Genomic DNA, 23553 nt, shown 5'->3' on the forward strand with positions numbered 1-23553 from the left:
AGCTCAGAGTCCTACCACTGGACCATCAGAAATCCTGAGAGAGATTTGAGAATAGCTTCAGATGGACAAGAAGATGCTAGAATATTTTGATTTTTCTGTTTCAAGTTATTCTGGGGGAATCTCATCATGCTTAATCTAACCATTTATAGTAACCCCAAGAACTGTTAAAATAATGTTGATCCAAAGAATGACCATGTTGAAATGCTTGAATGCATGCCATACAGTAGATAATACAGGGCTTATTATGCATAATGTGTACATTCATGTTAAAAATGGCATTTCAAAATTTAACTTCCTTTCAGCTGATAATATATTCATATGATTCAAAAGTGAAAATGCATTTTCAAAGTACACAGTAAAAAGTCTTTCTTCTGTTCCTAATACCTATCCAGCCAGTTCTCCAATTATTATTTTATTAGTTTTGCAAGTATTCCTCCAGAGGGACACATATTCTTCCAGAATTTCTCCATTTAAGTAAATATGAATAAGTATTTTTATTCTTCCCCCTTTTCCTCAAAAAGAATAGCATATTTACTTTTCTGCACAACCATCTTGGAGATACTTTCATATCAATAATACAAAGCTTCTTTATTTTTAAATATACTTTCAGAATATTCCATCATGAGGAAATACCATAATTTATTTAACAATTTACCCACTGATGGGCAAGTCGGTTGTTTCCAATGCTTTCCAGCTGTTACAAACCATGCTGCATTAAATAGCTTTGTATGTGTATTATTTTGTACCCCTGTACAAGTGTTATAGGATAAATTTCAACAGCAGAATTTCGGGGTCAATGGGTATTGGTATTTATAATTTTGGTAAATTCGCCAAACTGCCTTCCATGAAGGTTATACCAATTTGCATTACCACCAACAGTGTATGAGTACTTGCTGATTCATAACCAAGCTTGTTAATTAAGTTTTTGAATTTTTGCTGATCTGATGAGTTAAAACAGGGTCAGTGTAGCTGTAATTTGCATTTTTCTTATGAGTGACATTGAGGATTCTTTCATTTCATTAAGAGCCACTTGCATTCTGTTTTTGTTTTCTGAAGGTTTGGATTTATTTATTTATTTATTATTGTATTCTTTACACTGTTTTATATTTGGTCATTTTTAAAAACCAATTCATAGGAGATGGTAACATGTTAAATACTTGCAAATATTTCACCCATTTTGTCACTTATCTTCACTTTTTTGAACTTTGCTACAGTGTCTTATATCATGCAGAATTGTTACAGCTTCTGAATTTATCATTGTCGTTCAGTTGCTCAGTTGTGTCTGACTCTTTTTGACCTCATGGACTGCAGCATGCTAGGCTTCCTGTCCTTCACCATCTTCCGAAGCTTGCTCAAATCATGTCCATTGAGTCGGTGATGCCATCCAACCATCTCGTCCTCTATCATCCCCTTCTCCTCCTGCCTTCAATCTTTCCTCACATCAGGGTCTTTTCCAATGAGTCGGCTCTTTGTATCAGGTGGCCAAACTAATGGAGCTTCAGCTTCAACATCAGTCCTTCCAATGAATATTCAGGATTGATTTCCTTCAGGATTGTCTGGTTTGATCTCCATGCAGTCCAAGGGACTCTTACGAGTCTTCTCCAACACCACAGTTCTAAAGCATCGATTCATTGGCACTCAGCTGTCACAGCTATAGCAGCTCATCCCAAGATTAAAAAGAATTTTTCCATGTTTTCTTTGTCATATATATAATTTCATTATTTACATTTAAAGTCTTTCATTCACTTGGTATTTTTCCTGGCATATGGTATGAAGTATACTATGCCAACATTCTTTGTTTTCTCTTACTGGTTTGGGCACCTATTAAATTCCTGAATATATTTGACTCTATGGACATTCTATTATGTTTTACTTGCTCCTCTACTTATGCACTGACATCACACCATTTTAATTATTGAGACTTTTAATGTGTTTTTGTATCAGATAAGGCAACCTCACCTCTTTGTTTTGCTAAGTTTTCCTGATTTTTCTTTGTTTATTTTTGTTTATAAACTGTAGAATTAGCTCATGTTGTTAAAAATAAATCTTCTGGAGATCAATCAAGATGGTGGGGTAAGGGGATGTAGAGCTTACCTCCCCTCAAGAACATATCAGAAAATACATCTAAATGTGGGACAAATTTCACTAGAAATTGGCAGAAGGACTCCTATACAATCAAGGCTATAAGAAAGATATACATGTAATCAGGTAGGAAGGAAAGAAAAGATATTGAGTTGGGATCTTTGCTCCTGGGAGAGACTCAGAGGAAAAGGGAGAATTCATTGGAAGACACCTGCCCTGGGGAGTGAGCAGTGAGAGCTGTGGGTTGGGCACCCCAGTCCTGTAAGAAGCGCCCCCTTGGCTGGCTGGGGGACCACTGGAACTAGTAGGGGAGCTGTGAGAAGCCTGGATTCTGCTCCTGAGGAGCACATGCACACTGGCTTGCCCCCAGGACGGGCAGAAGGAGGTGGTCAAGTGGCCGCTCGGTTTCCCACAACCACCTTGGTGCATGTCCCAGCCCCAGTTGAGTGAATATTCCAGCCCCATTCACTCTTCATATCACAGTGTGGTGTTGGATCTAGGGCAGCTATTACTGAGGAGAAGACATAACTTAGGGATCCAGAGACTACCCAGACCCAGGGCAAGTCTTGTGGGGTGGCAGTGGCCATGGTTGGTGCTTACTCAAGCTGCGCATCAGAAGCAGCCCAGAGCTCTGAAAGCAGCCCTTCCACCGCAGCTCATGCCCCAGTACATGCTGAGTATCCATGTGGGGCCCTGCCTGCCCTGTGGTGTGGCTCCACAGTGGAAAGGAGGGTGGTGGAGGCTGGAGGCAGTGACTGACTGTGAAGGATGAAGAATACTTGGACCTCAGGCTGCAACTGAGCTAAGGGACACACTTGCAGGTGCTTGCACAGGCAGTGTGGCGCAGAAAGCTTGGACCTCTGCTATGGCTGGCACAAGCTGATAGCTTGCATGGGCCCCCTTGCTTCAATACTCCCCAACTCTGGGACATAGGTTCCAGGGTGGGGATAGGGGAAAACCCACCCTTAAAGGCACCTGTGGGTTTTCCTTGGTGGCTAAATAGTAAAGAATCCACCTGCTAATGCATCAGACATGGGTTTGATCTCTGATCCAGGAAGATCCCTCATGCCTCAGAGCAACTAAGCCCGTGAGCCACAACTACTGAGCCTGTGTGCTGCAACTACTGAGGCCCTTGCACCCTGAAACCTGTGCTCCACAAGAGAAGCCACTGCAAAGAGAAGCCCGCATACCGCAGCAAGAGAGTAACCCTGCTTGCCGTGACTAGAGAAAAGCCCGGGCAACAAGGAAGACCCAGCAAAGCCAAAAATAAATAAGTAAAACTATTTTAAAAAGGAACTTGCCATTTTTTAGCACTTGACTCCAGCTCCAGCCCTTCCATTTCCAGTTTCACTCCCTACCAAGGGGGTAGCTGTCATCACACCCTGACTAAACATGTGATTTGCACCCATGTCAAATCCAGCTCTCCCATTAAAGCCCTGAGTCTGTGCGGTCTGAATAGGGATGTTCCCACATAAGAACACCCCTTCAAGACTGCAACAGGCAACTGTTTCACACTAAATTCATGGAGTCAGAGAAAGTTAAGCAAAATGAAAAGACAGAGGAAATGCTCTCAGTTGAAAGAGCAAGAGAAAACCCTTGAAAAAGCAGATAATGAAACAGAAATAAAGAATTCAAAGCACTGGCAGTCAAAATGTTAATTGAATTAGGGTAAAGAATAGATGAATACAGTGGAAAATTTACAAAGAACTAGAAAATATAAAAAAGACTCAATCAGAAATGAAGAATTCAATAGCCTAAATAAATAACATACTAGAAGGAATGAATAGTAGATTGATACAGAAGAAAGCATGAGTGATCAATGAAACCAGGAGTTAGTTTTTTGAAAAGATAAAATTGATAAACATTTATCCAGGCTCACCAAGAAGAAAAGAAAGAGGACCCAAATAAAATGAGAACTGAAAGAGAAGATACCATAGAGATACATACTGATACCATAGAGATACAAAAAAAAAAAAAAAACATAAAATACTACCATAAGTCAGATGCCAATTAATTGGATAACCTAAAAGAAATGGACAAATTTCTGGAAACATACAGCCTGTCAAGATTGAGTCAAGAAAAATAGATAATTTGAACAAACCAATCACCAGTGGTGAAACTGCATTTGTAATTTAAAAACTCCCAGCAAACGAAAGTTCAGGACTGGATGACTACACAGGGGAATTTTACAAAACATATAAAGAAGGACTAATGCCTATCTTTTTCAAACTATTCCAAAAAATTGAAGAGGACAGAAACTCTCAAGTTTATTTTACTAGGCCACCCTGATACCAAAACCGGACAAAGACACTACAATAAAATAAAATTACAGGCTAATTTCTATGATGACTATATATGTAAAAATCCTTAATAACAGAAAAGTGAATTTAACAATATATAAAAAGGATCATTCACCATGATCAAGCTGGTTTTATTCCAGGGACACAAAGATGGTTCAATACTGACAAATCCATCGATGTGAAATACCATATTAGCAAAAGGAAGGATAATCATTACATGAGCATCTTAATAGATGCAGAAAAAAACATGTTACAAAATGCAACATTTATTCATGATAAAAACTCTCATCAAAGTGAATACACAGGGAACGTATCTCAATATATCTTCTTGCTCAGTTGTGTCTGACTCTTTGTGACCTCATGGACTGTAGCCCGCCAGGCTCCTCTGTCCATGGGATTTCCCAGACAAGAATACTGGAGTGGATTGCCATTTCCTCCTCCAGGGGATCTTCCCAACCCAGGAATTGAACCCTCTCTTCCAACTCCTGCATTGGCAGATGGATTCTTTACCAAATGCACCATCTGGGAAGCCCACGTATCTTCTTGGACATAATAAAATTCATTTAGGACATGCTGACAACTAATATCATATTCAATGGTGAAAAGCTTTGTTCTAACTCATATATTTACTTTTACCTTTATCCATTTTTTTTTTTTTTGTCTTCCTTTGGTTTGTTTTTTGGCTTTTATTCTAATTATTCCAATTTCCCTCTGAGTGCTGCTTTATCTTTCTCTTGTAGTTTTATGAGATGTGGTTTTTCATTATTGCTATTCTTTGTAAGTTTTGTAATTTTGATTTGTAAGTCCTTTGACCCAAAAGTTGTTCAAGAGAACTTAATTTTTTAAACCTTCAAACTTAAGTATCTTTTAGCTTTATGAATTTTTCCATGGGTGTCTCACTGTATTGTCTCATGATCAGGGAATATTTCTTAGGCAATTTCTACTTTTGAGGATTTATTGAAATTAATTTCCTTTGTGACTTACTATATAATCTGTTTTCATGCATATTCCATGGGCTCTTGAAAAGAAGATATATTCTCTATTTTCAGAATAAGAGTTTGGTATAAATTACAGTTTGCCTTATTAATGTTACTATTTAGTTTTTCTATGTATAGCTTATTTTTTCTACTCAATCTTTCAAAAGTCAAGAGAAGTAAATTAGAATATCCTATTACTGGTTTGTTTTTGTATGTTTCTCCTTGTATGTTCCACAATTTCCATAATTTTATACATGTTGCAGCAGTTGCTTATATCTTTATTGAGAATTGTACTTGTTATAGTCTAAAGTTCTATTCAAGTCTTCTGGGACTAAATTGCATTTGTTTTTATATGTGCTTGTGACTTTTGATTTCCATGTTCTTGCCTTGCCTAATATGTGTGTGCTCAGTTGCTCAGTCGTGTCCAATTCTTTGGTGACTCCATGGACTACAGCCCACCAGGCTCCTCAGTCCATGGAATTTTCCACGCAAGAAGACTGGAGTGGGTTGACATTTCCTACTCAGGGAATGTTCCTCACCCAGGGATTGAACCCATGTTTACTTCGTCTCCTGTAGTGGCAGGAGGCTTCTTTACCACTGAGCCACCTAGGAAGCCCCATTGCCTAATATACCTATGCCTATATTTCAATTTTCAGTCTTCTAAAATCATTTTGCTTTAGGTGTATTTTTACATTAAATATAGTTAGGATTTTCCCTTTCACTCCTATAGGAATTTTCTTAATAGACTTATATTTATTGATATATAGTTTTTCTCTTCATTCTTATTTTTATTGATATAATATATTCTCTCTTTGTTCTTATTAAATTAGTAAAGAAATAGCCCGCGCCGCCGCTGCACTCACTGGCTGGTCCCGTGCGGGCGCCGGGCTCCCGCCGCAGGAGACGACCACTAGGGCCGCTGCCACCGCTTTAGCCCAGCCCCGCCCCGGCCGGAGCCCCCTGCTCTGTCGGGCGATGAATTGTCACGACGAAGCGCTAGGGGTGCAGCGCCACGCCAGCGAGGAGGAGCTCAAGAAGGCCTATCGGAAGCTGGCCCAGAAAGGGCACCCGGATAAAAATCTGGATGATGCCGCAGAAGCAGCTGAACAATTTAAACTAATCCAAGCGGCGTATAATGTGTTGAGCGACCCTCAGGAAAGAGCGTGGTGCAATAATCATAGAGAAGCTCTGGTGAAAGGTGGACGTGATGCAGAATATCAAGATGACAGCTTAGACTTGCTTCACTATTTCACTGTGACCTGCTACCCTGGTTACGGCGATGATGAAAAGGGCTTTTACACGGTGCACCGTAATGACTTTGAAATGACTGCAAAGGAAGAACTAGAATCTGCTTTAGAAGAGGACATGGAAGATTTCCCAACTTTTGGAGACTCCCAGAGTGACTATGATATGGTAGTCCACCATTCTATGCTTACCGGCAGAGTTTCTGCACTCAGAACTTTGCTTGGAAAGAATATGATACACAGCAGGCTTCAAACGGCTGGGAGGAATGAGCCATGGAAAAAGAAAACAAATGAAAAAGTGAGGAAAAGCGAGGAAAGGGGAGGAAGGAGAATGAACTTGTCCGTCAGCAGGTCGCTTTCATCCATAAAAAGGATAGAAGAGTGCAGGCTCATCGAAAGCTTGTGGAAGAACAAAATGCAGAGAAGGCAAGGAAAGCGGAGGCAATGAGGTGGCAGCAGAAGCTAAAACAGGCCAAGCTGGCAGAGCAGTACAGACAGCAGAGCTGGATGGCAGTGGCTGACTTTGGGAAGGAGCTCAGGGAGATGGAGGCGCAGTATGAAAAGCAGTTTGGAGATGGATTGGGTGAAGATGAAGCGGAAGAACTGGAGCTCAGAGACGGATAGGATGGTAAAGACAGAGACGAGGCCGAGGACACAGAACTTTATGATGGCCTTTACTGCCCCGCGTGTGATAAGTCTTTCAAGACTGAAAAGGCTCTGAGGAATCATGAAAAATCAAAGAAGCATCGGGAAATGGCTGCCTTGTTAAAACAACAGTTGGAGGAGGAGGAAGCAAATTTTTCAGGACCTCAAACTGGTGAAAACAGTCTGAATGTCAATTCCTAGGAAGAAATGGAGGAGGCGCCAAAACAAAAGCTTTCTAAAAAACAGAAGAAAAAGAAACAGAAACCAGCACAGAACTGTGATGATAATTTCCATGAAAATGGAACTGGAGAAGGAGTAAAGCTTGACCCGGAAGATACCAACCTAAATGAAAACAATGCCAGAGAATTGGAAGATAGTCTCCAAGAAAATGTTGGGGTCACATAGACTGTGGAACTGTGCGATGACCCAAAAACTGAGGCTAAAAGGGTTTCTAAACCCAAAGGAAAGAAAGCCAAAGATACTAAAAAGTCTGTCAGAGTACCTGCTGAACCACAGACAATGAGTGATGTGCTTATCAGCTGTACAACCTGCCACAGTGAATTTCCATCCCGAAATAAACTTTTTGATCATCTAAAGGCCATCAGTCAAAGAGCACCTTCATCCTTAACATCTTTAAACAGTGTAACAAATAGTTGAAACAAAAAAGAGAGACTTAAAAATAGAAATTCTGCCAATGCTTTTTCCTTTCAATTGTCTCTAGATTTTGAAACCAAAAACTGAAGTGAAATTATCTAAAGAGTTAAAATTTCAGTGATCTGCAAGATCTGCAAGAATGATCTTGTGGAAGATTATTTTTTATCTTGTAAAAACATTTTTTAAAATATATATATTTTTAAACATGTCATTAGTGACTGAATTCTACTTTTGCCATCTGAAATTGACTTGAATATCTCAAAACAGGTAAATATTGTAAAGTATGCATTCTTGACTTTTGTTGGCTCATGTGGACAGAAATGTACAGGAGAATTAAATTAACACATAAAAAAAGAAATATAACTTTTAACAATGATTTTTAAAGAAAGTCTTTCACAAAGTAATTTGCTTTATGTACTTATGATATTTATAGAAGTTTTAATTTTTGTTCTAGTGGTTATTTTATTTAATATTCTTAGACTTTTATTTCTTTTGACAATATTTCTTTCCTAATAGAAGCAAAGATAAAATTAGTGTGATGATCTTTCTCATCTACTTTGATCTACCACCCAATTACATTCAATGTTGTGATCTTTCTCAGTGTTTTTCTAATACTAATATTACATATGCTAAAATTTTTTATTGCTTGATTTGCTACACTTTAAGTGATATCTTTTGACACAGAGCTATTAGACATGAGGTAATTAGAGAAAGTTTTTTCTCATCTTTGTTTCATCTTTTCCTTCCTATATCAGCCACAGCAACAGTCTAAAATAATCTAATTACATGAGATTATATGAGATGCTATAGCAAAGTGTATATTTTAAAGCTTTCCAACCCCATGGACTGTAGGTGGCCAAGCTCCTCTGTACATGGGATTCTCCAGGCAAGAATACTGAAGTGGGTTGGCAGTCCCTTCTGCAGGGGATCAAACCCAGGTCTCCCATACTGTAGGTAAATTCTTGACTGTCTGAACCGTCTTCCCACCAGGGAAGCCTAATCTAAAATAATCTTCTAATTAAAAACATGAGATCATATGATATATTGTAGCAAAATGTATATTTCAAAGCTTTCAGTGGAAAATTTAAAAAACAATACAAGTATTTATTTACAGACAATCATAACTAGCCCTTCATCTCTTGTCCTTCCATATCAGTAAAATTTAAATTCAAAACCTGAGTAACATGGACTTCCCCAGTGGCTCAGTGGTAAAGAAGCCACCTGCCAATGGTGTAGACTTGGGTTTGATCCCCGGGTTGAGAAGATCTCCTGGAATAGGAAATGGCAAACCACTCCGGTATTCTTGCCTGGGAAATCCCACAGACTGAGGAGACTGGCGGCTACAGTCCAGGGAGGTCACAACAAGTCGGCCATGACTGAGCGACTGAGCACGCTTGCATGAGTAACATACTTCAACCTATGGACAATTGGTCTGGGCTTTGCCAGAACAAGCAGCTAGAACATTAACCAGAGAGACCTTGCCATAGAGACTGTGTGGCTTCCTTTTAAATTAACATCTCAAAGGGAAAGTAGTGATGTAAGGTAATGATTGAAAGCTCCTCTTTGTAATCATTTATAATTATCAATGGCATCTAAACATGCTCATTAATTCATCCTCTTAACTCTGGCAACTGTTGTCTTTGATCAAGTTCTAGCCCATTACCTACATTATTATTTCTGTATTGTGACAAAAATCTATCTTCTGTGTATCAGAGCTGCGTACTGGTGGAAGGTGGATAATTTTTATTTTTGTAAAAGTATTATTTGGCATGGTGGCTGTATTAATTTGTGGGGAGTACAGAGAGTCTGTCATTAGAGAATTAAAGAATACACAAGATAAAATTCAGCAACTTTCTGGTTAGTGCCTTGGTTGAGTCTGGTGTCTATAATATTAAACATGATAATTTACAGATTTTTTTTTCCCCCTGGTGATACTTCAGGAGAATTCTAGTGGTTGGGAAGCTTTGAATTCCTTGTGCTGGGATTTTTCCACTTAAAATGGTGAGTGTGAGAGAAGGAGCTTAAATTTGGATTTTGGTGTCTTCTCTACTGTCCTTTTATTGTCAGTTATTTATTCAGGAATTCTTTATGGACTATCTAGAGGAGACAAGGCACGTTGCTCAGCACTGGGTTTACACTGGTAAGCCAGATACACATGGCTTGTGTCTTCATGGATTTTTAGTCTGCAAAGAAGCACATAGCATAGTTATCATTGCAATATGTGTTTTGAGGGAAAAAAACATTATATAGGTCTATATAGTAAAGGCAATTGAGATGAGATCTGAAGGATGCAGATAATGATGGGGAAGGTGGAACAGGAATCAAGAAATCTAGGCAGAGAAAATTGATCTGTGAGGTACTGAGGGTCTTGTCTTAGTTGAAGAATTGGAAAAAGACAAGAGTCAAGATTGGGAAGGACCTGATATTTGACTTTTAAGGGAAATTGGTGGGTACCAGATTCTGCTGAGATACAGCTGGAGAATTCTGATCTTTTTCCAAATTGCTGGGCCAGCCGCATACATAATTTGTGGGAGTCATTGAAATAAAAATGCAAGATGAAAATTCACAGTTCTTTTCCCCCAAAAACTTTTTATTAAGAATTTCAAGTTAGTGACAACAGAATATTAAACCAAGTATAGGATTGTTCTAAGTACTGTACTTTGTACGACTGCATAGGTTACAAGCCCAGGAAGTTGGCTCTGCCTAAATTAGGCAATGCAAAGCCAAGGAAAAGGGATAAGTAGAGGAGAGAGTATACTTGGTTGGCACTTCCTGTTGTTCTACCAAGGCATGTTTAGTTAGTGAGTAACTGGAGAAGGCGATGGCACCCCACTCCAGTACTCTTGCCTGGAAAATCCCATGGATGGAGGAGCCTGGTAGGCTGCAGTCCATGGGGTCTCGAAGAGTCAGACACGACTGAGCGACTTCACTTTCACTTTTCACTTTCATACATTGGAGAAGGAAATGGCAATCCACTCCAGTGTTCTTGCCTGGAGAATCCCAGGGACGGGGGAGCCTGGTGGGCTGCCGTCTATGGGGTCGCACAGAGTCAGACACGACTGAATCGACTTAGCAGCAGCAGCAACGGCAGAGGTGGGACTACAAATGATTACTAATATGATCTTTGCAAGTCTTGTGCCTAGATACATAGGTGTCCAGATGTGCTGTGCTAAGTCACTTCAATCCACTCTCAGTTCGTTAGTAGGGGTAGTAAAATGGTACAGTCTGGGATTTTTGCTTCAGGTCATCCTATTTAACCATTACTTTAATACACTGAATAAATTTATCATCTAATTATTTAACAATTCAAAGTTTCAAATGACTGACAAGAAGTGTCCTTAGTAGTGTGCTTCTTTTTTGGAATCAACTGATATTCTGTGACCAAAGTATTCAGAATTCAGAATAAGAAAGAGGAAATAATTTAAAGAATACAAAAAGGAACAACTTCCTGCTAATCCTTCTTTGTTTCAGTGATTTGCATATCCTGCTTAGAATATGCAGTCCTGCTGTTGTAACATAAAATATCGAGAACCAAAACTTTTGTCCATTATCACTGACAAAAAAGTCTTAAGTATTATATGATGTAGTAAGAAGAAAGCAAACCAAAAAAACCCAAAAAGAATTCTGAAACAACCATTTTAGTTTTTATAATAAGAACCCTACTTTTTTTGTATGCATGTATTTTAAAACACTTTATAGACAAATAATAATCACAAAATCAAAAACTTGATAGTGACCCATAGTCTATGTTTTGAAAGAATTTTCTTTAAGGGCTTTAATGACAAAATAGAGGCCAACCTAGTAGCTTTTTTTTAAAGTTAACTTCTCTAGAAATTGGCTACTTTCTTATTATTTGTTTTTTTAATCTGGTTAACTCAAGTTTACAAATAATGATTGTTAAAAATCTATCCAATTAATACTGTTTTTTAGAGAATATTTATAAATTATGACAATCAGTTCACTTTAGTCACTTAGTCCTGTCTGACTCTTTGCCACCCCATGGACTGCAGCACGCCAGGCCTCCCAGTCCATCACCAACTCCTGGAGTTTATTCAAACTCATGTCCACTGAGTTGGTGATACCATCCAACCATCTCATCCTCTGTCGTCACCTTCTCCTCCTGCCTTCAGTCTTTCCCAGCATCAGGGTCTTTTCCAGTGTGTAAGCTCTTCACATCAGGTGGCCAAAGTATTGAAGTTTCAGCTTCAACATCAGTCCTTCCAATGAACACTCAGGACTGATCTCCTTTAGGATGGACTGGTTGGATCACCTTGCAGTCCAAGGGACTCTCAAGAGTCTTCTCCAACACCATAGTTCAAAAGCATCAATTCTTCGGTGATCAGCTTTCTTTACAGTCCAACTATCACATCCATACACGACTACTGGGAAAACCATAGCCTTGACTAGACGGACCTTTGTTGGCAAAGTAATGTCTCTGCTTTTGAATATGCTGTCTAGGTTGGTCATAACTTTCCTTCCAAGGAGTAAGCATCTTTTAATTTCATGGATGCAGTCACCATCTACAGTGACTTTGCAGCCCCCAAAAATAAAGTCTGTCAATGCTTCCCCATCTATTTGCCATGAAGTGATGGGACCAGATGCTATGATCTTAGTTTTCTGAACATTGAGCTTTAAGCCAGCTTTTTCACTCTCCTTTTTCACTGTCATCAAGAGGCTCTTTAGTTCTTCTTCACTTCCTGCCGTGAGGGTGGTGTCATCTGCATATCTGACATTATTGATATTTGTCCTGGCAATCTTGATTCTAGCTTGTGGTTCATTCAGCCCAGCATGTCTAATGATGTTTTCTGCATAGAAGGTAAATAAGCAGGGTGAAAATATACAGCCTTGACGTACTCCTTTCCCTATTTGGAGCCAGTCTGTTGTTCCATGTTGAGTTCTAACTATTGCTTCTTGACCTGCATACAGGTTTCTCAAGAGGCAGGTCAGGTGGTCTGATATTCCCATCTTTTTAAGAATTTTCTGCAGTTTATTGTGATCCACACAGTCAAAGGATTTGGCATAGTCAATAAAATAGAAGTAGGTGTTTTTCTGGAACTCTCTTGCTTTTTCCATCATCCAGTGGATGTTGGTAATTTGATCTCTGGTTCCTCTGGCTTTTCTAAAACCAGCTTGAACATCTGGAAGATTATGGTTCACATATTGTTGAAGCCTGGCTTAGAGAATTTTGAGCATTACTTTACTAGCGTGTGAGATGAATGCAATTGTGTGGTAGTTTGAGCATTCTTTGGCATTGCCTTTCTTTGAGATTGGAATTAAAACTGATATTTTCCAATCCTGTGGCTACTGCTGCATTTTCCAAATTTGCTGGCATATTTAGTGCAGCATTTTCACAGCATCATTTTTTAGGATTTGAAATAGCTCAACTGGAGTTCTATCACCTCCACTAGCTTTGTTCATAGTGATATTTCCTAAGGCCCACTTGACTTCACATTCCAGGATGTCTGGCTCTAGTTGAGTGATTACACCATCATGATTGTCTGGGTCGTGAAGATCTTTTGTACAGTTCTTCTGTGTATTCTTATGATCTTTTCTTAATATCGTTGGCTTCGGTTAGATTCGTACCATTTCTGTCCTTTCTCGAGCCCATCTTTGCATGAAATGTTCCCTTGGTATTTCTAATTTTCTTGAAGAGATCTCTAGTCTTTTGCATTCTATTGTTTTCCTCTATTTCTTTGCACTGATCTCTGAGGAAGGCTTTCTTATCTCTCCTTGCTGTTCTTTGAAACTCTGCATTCAAATGGGTATATCTTTCCTTTTCTCCTTTGTTTTTCACTTCCCTTCTTTTCAAAGCTATTTGTAAGGCCTCCTCAGACAACCATTTTGCTGTTTTGCATTTCTTTTTCTTGTGGATGTTCTTGATCCCTGTCTCCTGTACAATGTCACCAACCTCTGTTGATAGTTCATCAGGCACTCTGTCTATCAGATCTAGTCCCTTAAATCTATTTCTCACTTCCACTGTATAATCATAAGGGATTTGATTTAAATCATACCTGAATGGTCTAGTGATTTCCCCTACTTTCTTCAGTTTCAGTCTGAATTTGGCAGTAAGGAGTTCATGATCTGAGCCACAGCCAGCTCCCAGTCTTGTTTTTGTTGACTGTATAGAGCTTCTCCATCTTTGGCTGCAAAGAATATATTCAGTCTGATTTCAGTGTTAACCATCTGGTGATGTATATGTGTAGAGTCTTCTCTTGTCTTGTTGGAAGAGGTTGTTTGCTATGACCAGTGAGTTCTCTTGGCAAAACTCTATTACTTTGTCCTGCTTCATTCTGTACTCCATGGCCAAATTTGCCTGTTACTCCACGTGTTTTTGACTTCCTAGTTTTGCATTTCAGTCCCCTATAATGAAAAAGAAGTCTTTTTTTGGGTATTAATTCTAGAAGGTCTTGTAGGTCTTCATAGAACCATTCAACTTCAGCTTCTTCAGCATTACTGGTCGGGGCATGGACTTGGATTACTGTGATATTGAATGGTTTGCCTTGGAAACAGAGATCATTCTGTCCTTTTTGAGACTGCATCCAAGAACTGCATTTCGGACTCTTTTGTTGACTCGTTTCCTTCTAAGGGATTCTTGCCCACAATAGCAGATATAATGGTCATCTGAGATAAATTCACCCATTCCAGTCCATTTTAGTTCGCTGATTCCTAAAATGTCGATGTTCACTCTTGCCATCTCCTGTTTGACCACTTCCAATTTGCCTTGACTCATGGACCTAACATTCCAGGTTCTTATGCAATATTGCTCTTTACGGCATTGGACCTTGCTTCTATCACCAGTCACATCCACAACTGGGTGTTGTTTTTGCTTTGGCTCTGTCTCTTCATTCTTTCTGGAGTTATTTCTCTACTTCTCTCCAGTAGCATATTGGGCACCTACTGACCTGGGGAGTTCATCTTTCAGTGTCCTGTCTTTTCACCTTTTCATACTGTTCATGGGGTTCTCAAGGCAAGAATACTGAAGGGGTTTGCCATTCTCTTCTCCAGTGGATCACATTTTGTCAGAACTCTCCACCATGACCTTTCTCTCTTGGGTGGCCCTACAGGACATGGCTCATAGTTTCATTGTGTAAGACAAGGCTGTGGTCTATGTGATTAGAATGGTTAGTTTTCTGTGATTGTGGTTTTCAGTCTGTCTGCTGTCTGATGGAGAAGGATAAGAGGGTTATGGAAGCTTCCTGATGGGAGAGACTGACTGTGGGGAAAATTGGATCTTGTTCTTATGGGCAGGGCTATGCTCAATAAATCTTTAATCCAATTTTCTGTTGATGGCTGGAGCTGTGTTCCCTCCCTGCTATTTACCTGTGGCCAAACTATGGTGGAGGTAATGAAGATAATGATGACCTCCTTCAAAAGATCCCATGCATGTACTGCTACACTCAGTGCCCCCAGCCCTGCAGCAGGCTACCACCAAGCCATGCCTCTGCTAGACACTCCTGGACACTCACATGCAAATCTGGGTCAGTCTCTTGTGTGGTCACTGCTCCTTTCTCCTGGGTCCTAGGAGACAAGCTTCTGTTTGTGCCCTCCAAGAGTCTATTTCTCAGTCCTGTGTAAGTTCTGGCAGCTCTGTGGTGGTGTTAATGGTGACTTCTCCAAGAGGGCTTATGTCATACCCAAGTCTGCAGCACCCAGAGCCCCGTCCCAGTGGCAGTCCACTGCTGACCCACACCTCCACAGGAGACGTTCAAACACAGTTCTGTCTCAGTCTCTAAAAATATTTTATTTTGTGGACATCATTCTTCTTTAGATACATGCTATGAAATGTAAGAAATTTCCTTACTCAATACTGTTTATGGTTTAACTATAAAAGCAAAGCATCTTAGAGGGTAACATTACTTACATGAATAAAATATAGGCACAATAAAAGTAATTTAATTATCATATATTAATTTAGAATTTGTTAGTGTAGAGCAGTACATAATGGAGAAGTGAGTGCTTGACTGAAAGTTATTTTCAGTCTAACAAGAGAAACAAGGCAGACACAAAAATACATATGTAACAGTAAACAATCACACTATAAGACTTGATCTGGCTATAGAGAACTGTACTCATAAGGGGTAAGTAACTAGGATATCAGGTACAGAGAGAGGTGATGAGCAGATGGGCCTAATCTTAAAGGTAGAGAATACGAAGGTGGATGTGGACAAAAGGAAGACTGGGAGTTGCAAAGGGAAGTTTGGGGTGGGGGGTGGTGAGGCCTAGCCAATCATGAGTTTGCAAATTTTGTGTGAGATAAAAACCAGTATCAGTATTAGATGGCCACTGGCAATGGATTTACATTAAAGAATGCTTTAGATTGATAGGATATTTAAAAAGTCTTTGCCAATCTATGTGAGATGATAGAGCAATTAATTAGAATTAACACACATTTGGCAGAGAATAGGGTAGATAATTTTGCTGGGCTCATTTAGGATCCTGTTAATAAAATAAGACTTCATGAAGGAGGTGGAATAATTATTGAGCTTTAAAAGATAAGTATGAAACTGCTAGATAATTCATGGTCATTATTATTGCCCAATATTTATTTTTGTTATTTTCTAAGATGCTGAGTAAACTGTAAGATTTACATGCAGGGGAAACCAGGATCTCTCTCTCTGAAATGCAATTCCACCTCAAAGCACAATTAACTGAAGTAAGTTAATAGTGGGGTAGCATGGAATTATTATAATTAGACAAACACACCTGGGTTTAATTTAACTTGATAAACATATTCTAAGGGGTTAAAAATGGTTTGAAAAGACTATGAAAGCCTTATTGTTAAAAAATATTTTAATTTGAAAATTAAAAACATATAGTTCTTATTTTTTATACAATTAAAACTCAATAATTGTACATACATGCTCTGTTGTGGTCTGACTCTGCAACCCATGGCCTATAGCCCACTAGGCTTCTCTGTCCACAGGATTCTCCAGGCAAGAATACTGGAGTGGGTTGCCATTTCCTCCTCCAGGGGATCTTCCCAATCCAGGAATTGAACCTGGGTCTCCTGCACTGGCAGGCAGATTCTTTACCACTGAGCCACTGGGGAAGCCTCACAATTATATTGAAACTCAATAATTGTACATGGTAATAATGATAAAATTACTTGCCTAGGTCCACAGCTGATGATTCTTTCACTGCTTGTTCCACAGGCTCAGAGAGAAAAAAGCTAAGTACACAATCACTCTGAAAAATAAGACAAAATATATTTTTTTCATTTCATACATTTATTTATCATTCCTATTTCTTAGTCTCTGAAAACACTGACCCAAATATAGAATATTTATATATACCTGTTTTTATTTATAGATATATCTATATTTATATATTCCATAAATAAGCAAAATATACTAGGAAATCTATTAAGCCAATGCTATAATTTTTCACTAAATTAAGCTAATCTCTCACGAGATTAGAATCTGGCTATTTTATATTTCTTTAAGAGGCTCAGGTGTACACCGCTTTTAGAGCTCACCACAATGTTTACACTCTTGAACTTTATAATTATGCATCAATCTCACATGTCCTTTTTCTAGAAAATGTGTACTGTTGGACAAAACTTTTGGAGAAAAATTACTCTCAGTAGGACACAGACACTCAGTGAAAAACCATTGCTCTTCAGAGTTCAGTTCTAGAAATGCTCACTAAGCTTTAAGCATTATGGAATGTTAGGGTATATTTAGAAAGAGAAAGATGCAAAAGGTGACCTCTGTATTAGAACACAATCTGATTAGTGGAGGAAACAGATTGTATTGAATGCTTCAGCAGAAATTCTGGTTCTGTGTAATTTTACTACAAAGAAGTGAGTGTGCTTCTCTTTTAAACTGATATGATCACAAACAAACTGACATTTAACCTGGACTCCAAATAAATGGGCTAACTGATGAATCAGAATGACTTGTCCTTAGTGACACTGACAGGCATTTTGTTTTAAGCCATTATATTGACACGCATTTTGTTTTAAGCAAAGTAGCCTTTCCTATATTTTTTTATCTGAAGGGCACCACTACATAACTGATTACTGCTTTTGACTATCATAAGCTGATGCCATATTAGCTGCAAAGCCACCTGACATTCTCCATCCTCCCCAGCTAGCTTTGTTCTGTGCAATGGTTCTTTCAACCTTTTCCAGAAACTTAAGCTTCCAACTCTGACTCCTTTCCTGATGATTTTGTCTCCACTCTAGAGAAAAACAAAAGGCAGATGGAGATTTCTGAATTTCCTGCTGAAAAATCTACAGATGCACAAAGTCATGTTTTCTCTTTTCTTCCTTCTCCAAGGGAAGATCTGTCTCTCTTCCCATCTATTCTAAATTGAATTGCACCCTCCCCCAAAATGTTGAAATCCTAACCCACAGTAGCTCAGAATGTGAACTTCTTTGGAAATAGGATAACTACAGATATAATTAGTTAAGTTAGGATGAGGTCATATGGTGGAGGGTGGACCTCTCATCCGATATGACTAGTGTCTTTATAAAAAGGGGAAATTTAGACATATTTCATGCTGCAAAGATGGTGTGGAGAGACAGGGAGGAGATGGCCATCTATCATCTACAATCCATGGTGAAAGCCTGGGATAGATTCTGCATTCACACCTGTCAGAAGAAATCAACCCTGTGACACCTTGATTTCAGGTGTTCATTCACAGCTTCGAGAACTGTGGTGCAATGCATTTCTGTTGTTTTAAGTCACCCAGTGTATGGTACTTTGTTATGGCATCCCTTGCAAACTAAAACACCACTGAATGCTGCTCATGTCCTTCAGTGTCCCAGATTCTATACCTTTCTCCTCAAGAACCTTGTAGAATGTCCCAGTCTATAGTCTTTTTCTTCCTTCCTCCTTTCCCTCCCTCCTTCCCTCTCATTCTTGCTTGCTTCCTTCCTTCCTCTTCCTTTCCTCCCTCTTTCTTTCTCTCCCTTAAGAATCAAGTATGGACATTTCCCTTCACTTTACAACCATATTTCTCTTTTTATGATGTTTACATTTCTGTCCATTTTATTAATAGCATCTTATTTAAAAGTAGGGCTTCCCTGGTGGCTCAGAGGTTAAAGCCTCTGCCTGCAATGTGGGAGACCTGGGTTCGATCCCTGGGTCAGGAAGATCCCCTGGAGAAGGAAATGGCAACCCACTCCAGTATTCTTGCCTGGAGAATCCCATGGACGGAGGAGCTTGGTGGGCTACAGTCCACGGGGTCGCAAAGAGTCGGACACGACTGAGAGACTTCACTTTATTTAAAAATAACTGCAAGGGAGGCCACAGTATACATAAAGCACAAAAAGACTATAGCCCTAACAGTTATTCCTAGAGAAATTTTTCCTTCACCATTTCCATTCCTTCCAAGTTTTATTCCAGAAAGAGAGGGAAGGATGATTAATATGTCCATAAGGAGTAATCGCCATCACAATATTAACTTGGACAAAAACAATAAGGACCCAATTTAGCTGGTACCATCTTATTTTTCCTGGGCTTCCCTTGTGGTTCAGCTGGTAAGGAATCCACCTGCAATGTGGGAGACCTGGCTTCAGTCCCTGGGTTGGGAAGATCCCCTGGAGAAGGGAAAGGCTACCCACTCCAGTATTCTGGCCTAGAGAATTCCATGGACTGTACAGTCCATGGGGTCGCAAAGAGTCGGACATGACTGAACGACTTTCAGTTTCAGTTTTCAGTATCCTATTTTCCCACCAGATAAGTTTAAAAAAAAGTCAAAGTTTTCTCAGTGTGGAAGAGTAGGACAGCTTATACACTGACATGGTACCCCAGATGAGTTATAAAATTTCTCAAACCATGCAAAGTATACTCATACAAAAACAATTTCTTGTCATTAATGTCCTTTTCAAGTCCTGTTATTTTTCTCCTCTCTAACACAAACTTATGGGAAGAGCTGTCAGTACTCACACTGATTCCACTTCTTCAACTTTCTCTCACTTTATGATCTACCACACTCAGGTTTCTGTCATTAATTGAACTTTGAAAATGCTCTTACCATCATTTCTCTTGTTTAAGGTCTTTTCCCCCCCTAAATCCAATAGAGATTTTCTTGGCCCTTTATATATATATAGCTGCTCCATTTTTAGTGAAAAATTCTCTTTCACTTGCTTTCTTGTTCTCCCAGTTTTTCTTCCATTTGTCCTGCCATCTCTTCTTACACTTTTTTTCAGGCTCCTTTTCGTTTTGCTTATAACTTCAGATCTAGTGTCCTTCACTTTTGGCTCATTTCTCTCATTGTTCTAACATGTTCTTTCTGGGTAATGTTATCCCCTTTGGTGGCTTCTATATTCCCTGGTGGTCTAGGGGTAAGATTCTGAACTCCCAATGCAGGGAACCCAGGTTTGATAACTGGTCAAGGAACTACATCCCACATGGTGCAGGTGAGAGTTCACACACCGCAACTAAGACCCGGCGTAGCCAAATAAACAAATGAATAAATACATAAATATTTTTAAAAAATAGACATTATAATGATTTGCAAATCTACAGTTTTATCTCCATTCTATCTCTTGAACCTCAGCCTTCTACTTCACTACATCAAAATATCTTTTTATTGGCTTCCTTGACTGTTCTAAAGATAATTAAAACCCCCAAAGAACACAACTAAATGCATTTTTTTTTCTCTTGATTTGCTACTTCCTGTGCATGCATGCTCAGTCACTAAGTAGTGTCTGACTCTTTGCAACCCTATGGACTGTGGCCCACCAGGCTCCTCTGTCCATGGGATTTTTCAGGCAAGAATACCAGAGTGGGTTGCCATTTCCTCCTCCAGGGGATCTTCCTGACCCAGGGATCAAGCCCACATCTCCCATATCTCCTGCACTGTAGGCAGATGCGTTATCACTGTGCCACCACTATGCTGCTGCCGATGATAAGTCGCTTCAGTCGTGTCCGACTCTGTGCGACCCCATAGACGGCAGCCCACCAGGCTCCCTCGTCCCTGGGATTCTCCAGGCAAGAACACTGGAGTGGGTTGCCATTTCCTTCTCCAGTGCATGAAAGTGAAAAGTGAAAGTGAAGTCGCTCAGTCGTGTCCAACTCTTAGCGACCCCATGGACTGCAGCCCCCCAGGCTCCTCCGTCCATGGGAGTTTCCAGGCAAGAGTAGTGCCACCACTCTACTGAACTGTATTTCCTCATGCTCTCTCACCTCTGCTTTTCTATATGTTCCTTTCTCCATTCTTTCCACCTCTATCCACCCACTTGCCCAAGCTTTATCACATTCTCTTTTCTCTACTCATTTAGGGTAGTCAGTGTGATATCAAGAGCAGAGATCATTTATTCACTCATATCTAGTAGAGTAGTTTTACTCAATAAATATTTATTAATAAAAACAGGTCTGATTTCAGATATAGAATACATTGATCTTCTAATGGAAATATTTTTCTCTGTGTAGCAGTTTTATGCATCATTATAAACTAGTTGATTAGCAATTTTGATCTCTACATGTTGTTCTCTTGTGAACTTGTTTAATAATGTATCTTCAAGAAATATATCCATATTCAGAGAGCTGACCAAATCAAGTTTTTTAGTTTGAGAGTCTGAAGTCAAATTTCAGACCGTGCAGAATTTGTGGAAGGAAATCTGACCTTCATTGGTTTTTGCCAACTAGTCAGTTATTCTTCTCATTTTGGCAACATTTTGACCTCACCTCCTAATGGTTATTAAACTTCAGTAGTAGGCAGAATAACTCCCCAATTAGTGTTTGAAATGTCACCACTAGCTAATTATTCCCTTGTGTTTACACTGTCATATCCTTGAAACCCTCATTTGTAATTCCAGGTGTGGGTGACATGCTTAACGCTAATTTCTTCTTGTGGCAAGATGGTTTTCACTCTATGAGAAACATGATCCAGTGTCAATGGAAGGGGAAAAAAAATTAATAAAAATGATGATAGGATGGGAAAGTTGATATTGCTGGATTTCAAAATAATTAAATTTTTTTTCACATTTGACTTTACTTGTGCGCATGTATCCCACAGCTTTTTAGCACATTGCACTACTGGAGAGTTTGGAGAATTATTGAAATGTTAGTGCTACGATTGCTTTCACTGAAACTCTGAACCAGTGTTTTCAGTTGAGTTTGTACTGACCACCAGGCAGTGTGGCTGTCTTTAGTCGTGTAGACTGAGCAACTCTATGCGTGCCTTCTTTACACTGACTATAGATATACTCCTAGTCTGCAGGGCTCTCCAAATGTAGAACTGCCAGATATAATTAATAAAAACAGATGATGCTCGGGACTTCCTTGGTGGTCCAGTGGCCAAGTCTCTGCTCCCAATGTAGGGGAGCTGGATTCTATCCCTGGTCAAGGAACTAGATCCCACATGCTGCAATTGAAAGATTTCTGCATGCCACAATGAAAATTGAAGATCCTGCATGCTGCAACTAGGACCTGGCACAGACAGATAAATCAATCAATTTTTTTTTTTAATATGGTCGCAAAGAGTTGGACACAACTGAGCGACTAATCTGATCTGATCTGATATGTTTTAAAAAAAGATGATGTCCATGCAATATTTCAAGTGTGAAAACTTAAAGTGTTAGTCACTCAGCTATGTCCAACTCTTTGCAGTCCCCTGAATTGTAGAGGGCCATACTCCTCTATCCATGGGATTCTCCAGGCAAGGACACTGGAGTGGGTTGCCATGCCCTTTCCCAAGGAATCTTCCTGACCCAGGGACAGAACCTGGGTCTCCCATATTGCAGGCAGATTCTTTACCCTCTGAGCCAGAAATTTATTTATCTCATATTCAGATTTAACTGGGCAGCCTGCATTTTATCTAGCTATCCTACAGTGTAAGATGCTTAAAGATGTATGGGCACACTTTTGGTTGTCTCAATGACTAGCAAGTACAATTGGCAATTAATGAATAAGGCTACTTATTCTAAATATCCTGACATACCTACAATATTCTCCCATCACAAAGAATGTTACTTTTCTGTTTAATTCTTCAAAAGGTAATGGTTTCCCAGAGGAAAAACTCTACTTCATTCTAGAAATGAGAAAACTGAATATCAGAACTCATAAGGGGTTGACTGATTGAAATTAGTATAAAAAAGAATGTAGAGTATAATTGGTATGCCCAGGCTCAACTGTGTTACCACTGCCAATGACCTATAGACATGAAGAATACCTAGAGGACCGGTGTGCCTACAGAGAGTTTTGCAGGAATCCTAGGGCACTCTAGTCTTCTGCACAAGCGTGAAGCAACTGGGACATATTGATGAGTTATAAACAGAAAAATATGATATTATTTTCAGAAAAATAATTTTATACTTATATACTATATATTCTGGAGAAGGGAATGGCAACCCACTCTAGTATTTCTGTCTGGAAAATTCCATGGACAGGGGAGCCTGGCGAGCTACAGTCAATGGGGTTGCAAAGAGTCGGACATGACTGAGCAACTAACACACACAATATACTTATATGCGATAAGTATATTTCTAAGATATTTCTTAAAAAGTTTACAGTGCAGGATTGTGGAGGAAAGGAAAAATAGAAGCCAGACTTAGAGAATGTCATCAGCAAAATCCTTTGTAAGCTCAACATATTCTATTCTCCAAGTATTCCACTCTGCTTTCCTTCTAAGTTTCTGAAATGATGGTAGTGCTGTCTCACATTTCCCTTTATAACCCTGGTCCTGGTGATGGGGTAGGTC

At 39.4% G+C, this 23553-nt stretch overlaps 1 protein-coding gene and 1 pseudogene across 5 annotated transcripts in view; one reads left to right on the top strand and one right to left on the bottom strand.

Moving 5' to 3' along the window:
* PIK3C2G (phosphatidylinositol-4-phosphate 3-kinase catalytic subunit type 2 gamma) overlaps positions 1-23553 on the bottom strand; it is a 669869-nt gene that overhangs the window by 40105 nt on the left and 606211 nt on the right. For all 5 annotated transcript variants that reach the window (XM_059886331.1, XM_059886332.1, XM_010805449.4 and 2 more), the window contains one exon: positions 17013-17088. In XM_059886331.1, coding sequence (XP_059742314.1) covers positions 17013-17088 — 76 coding nt within the window. The remainder of the gene's footprint in view (positions 1-17012; positions 17089-23553) is intronic.
* LOC101904596 (dnaJ homolog subfamily C member 21-like) lies at positions 6335-7964 on the top strand (annotated as a pseudogene).

The sequence above is a fragment of the Bos taurus genome, chromosome 5 (genome assembly GCF_002263795.3).
Source record: "Bos taurus isolate L1 Dominette 01449 registration number 42190680 breed Hereford chromosome 5, ARS-UCD2.0, whole genome shotgun sequence".
NCBI classification, from domain to species: Eukaryota; Metazoa; Chordata; class Mammalia; order Artiodactyla; family Bovidae; genus Bos; species Bos taurus.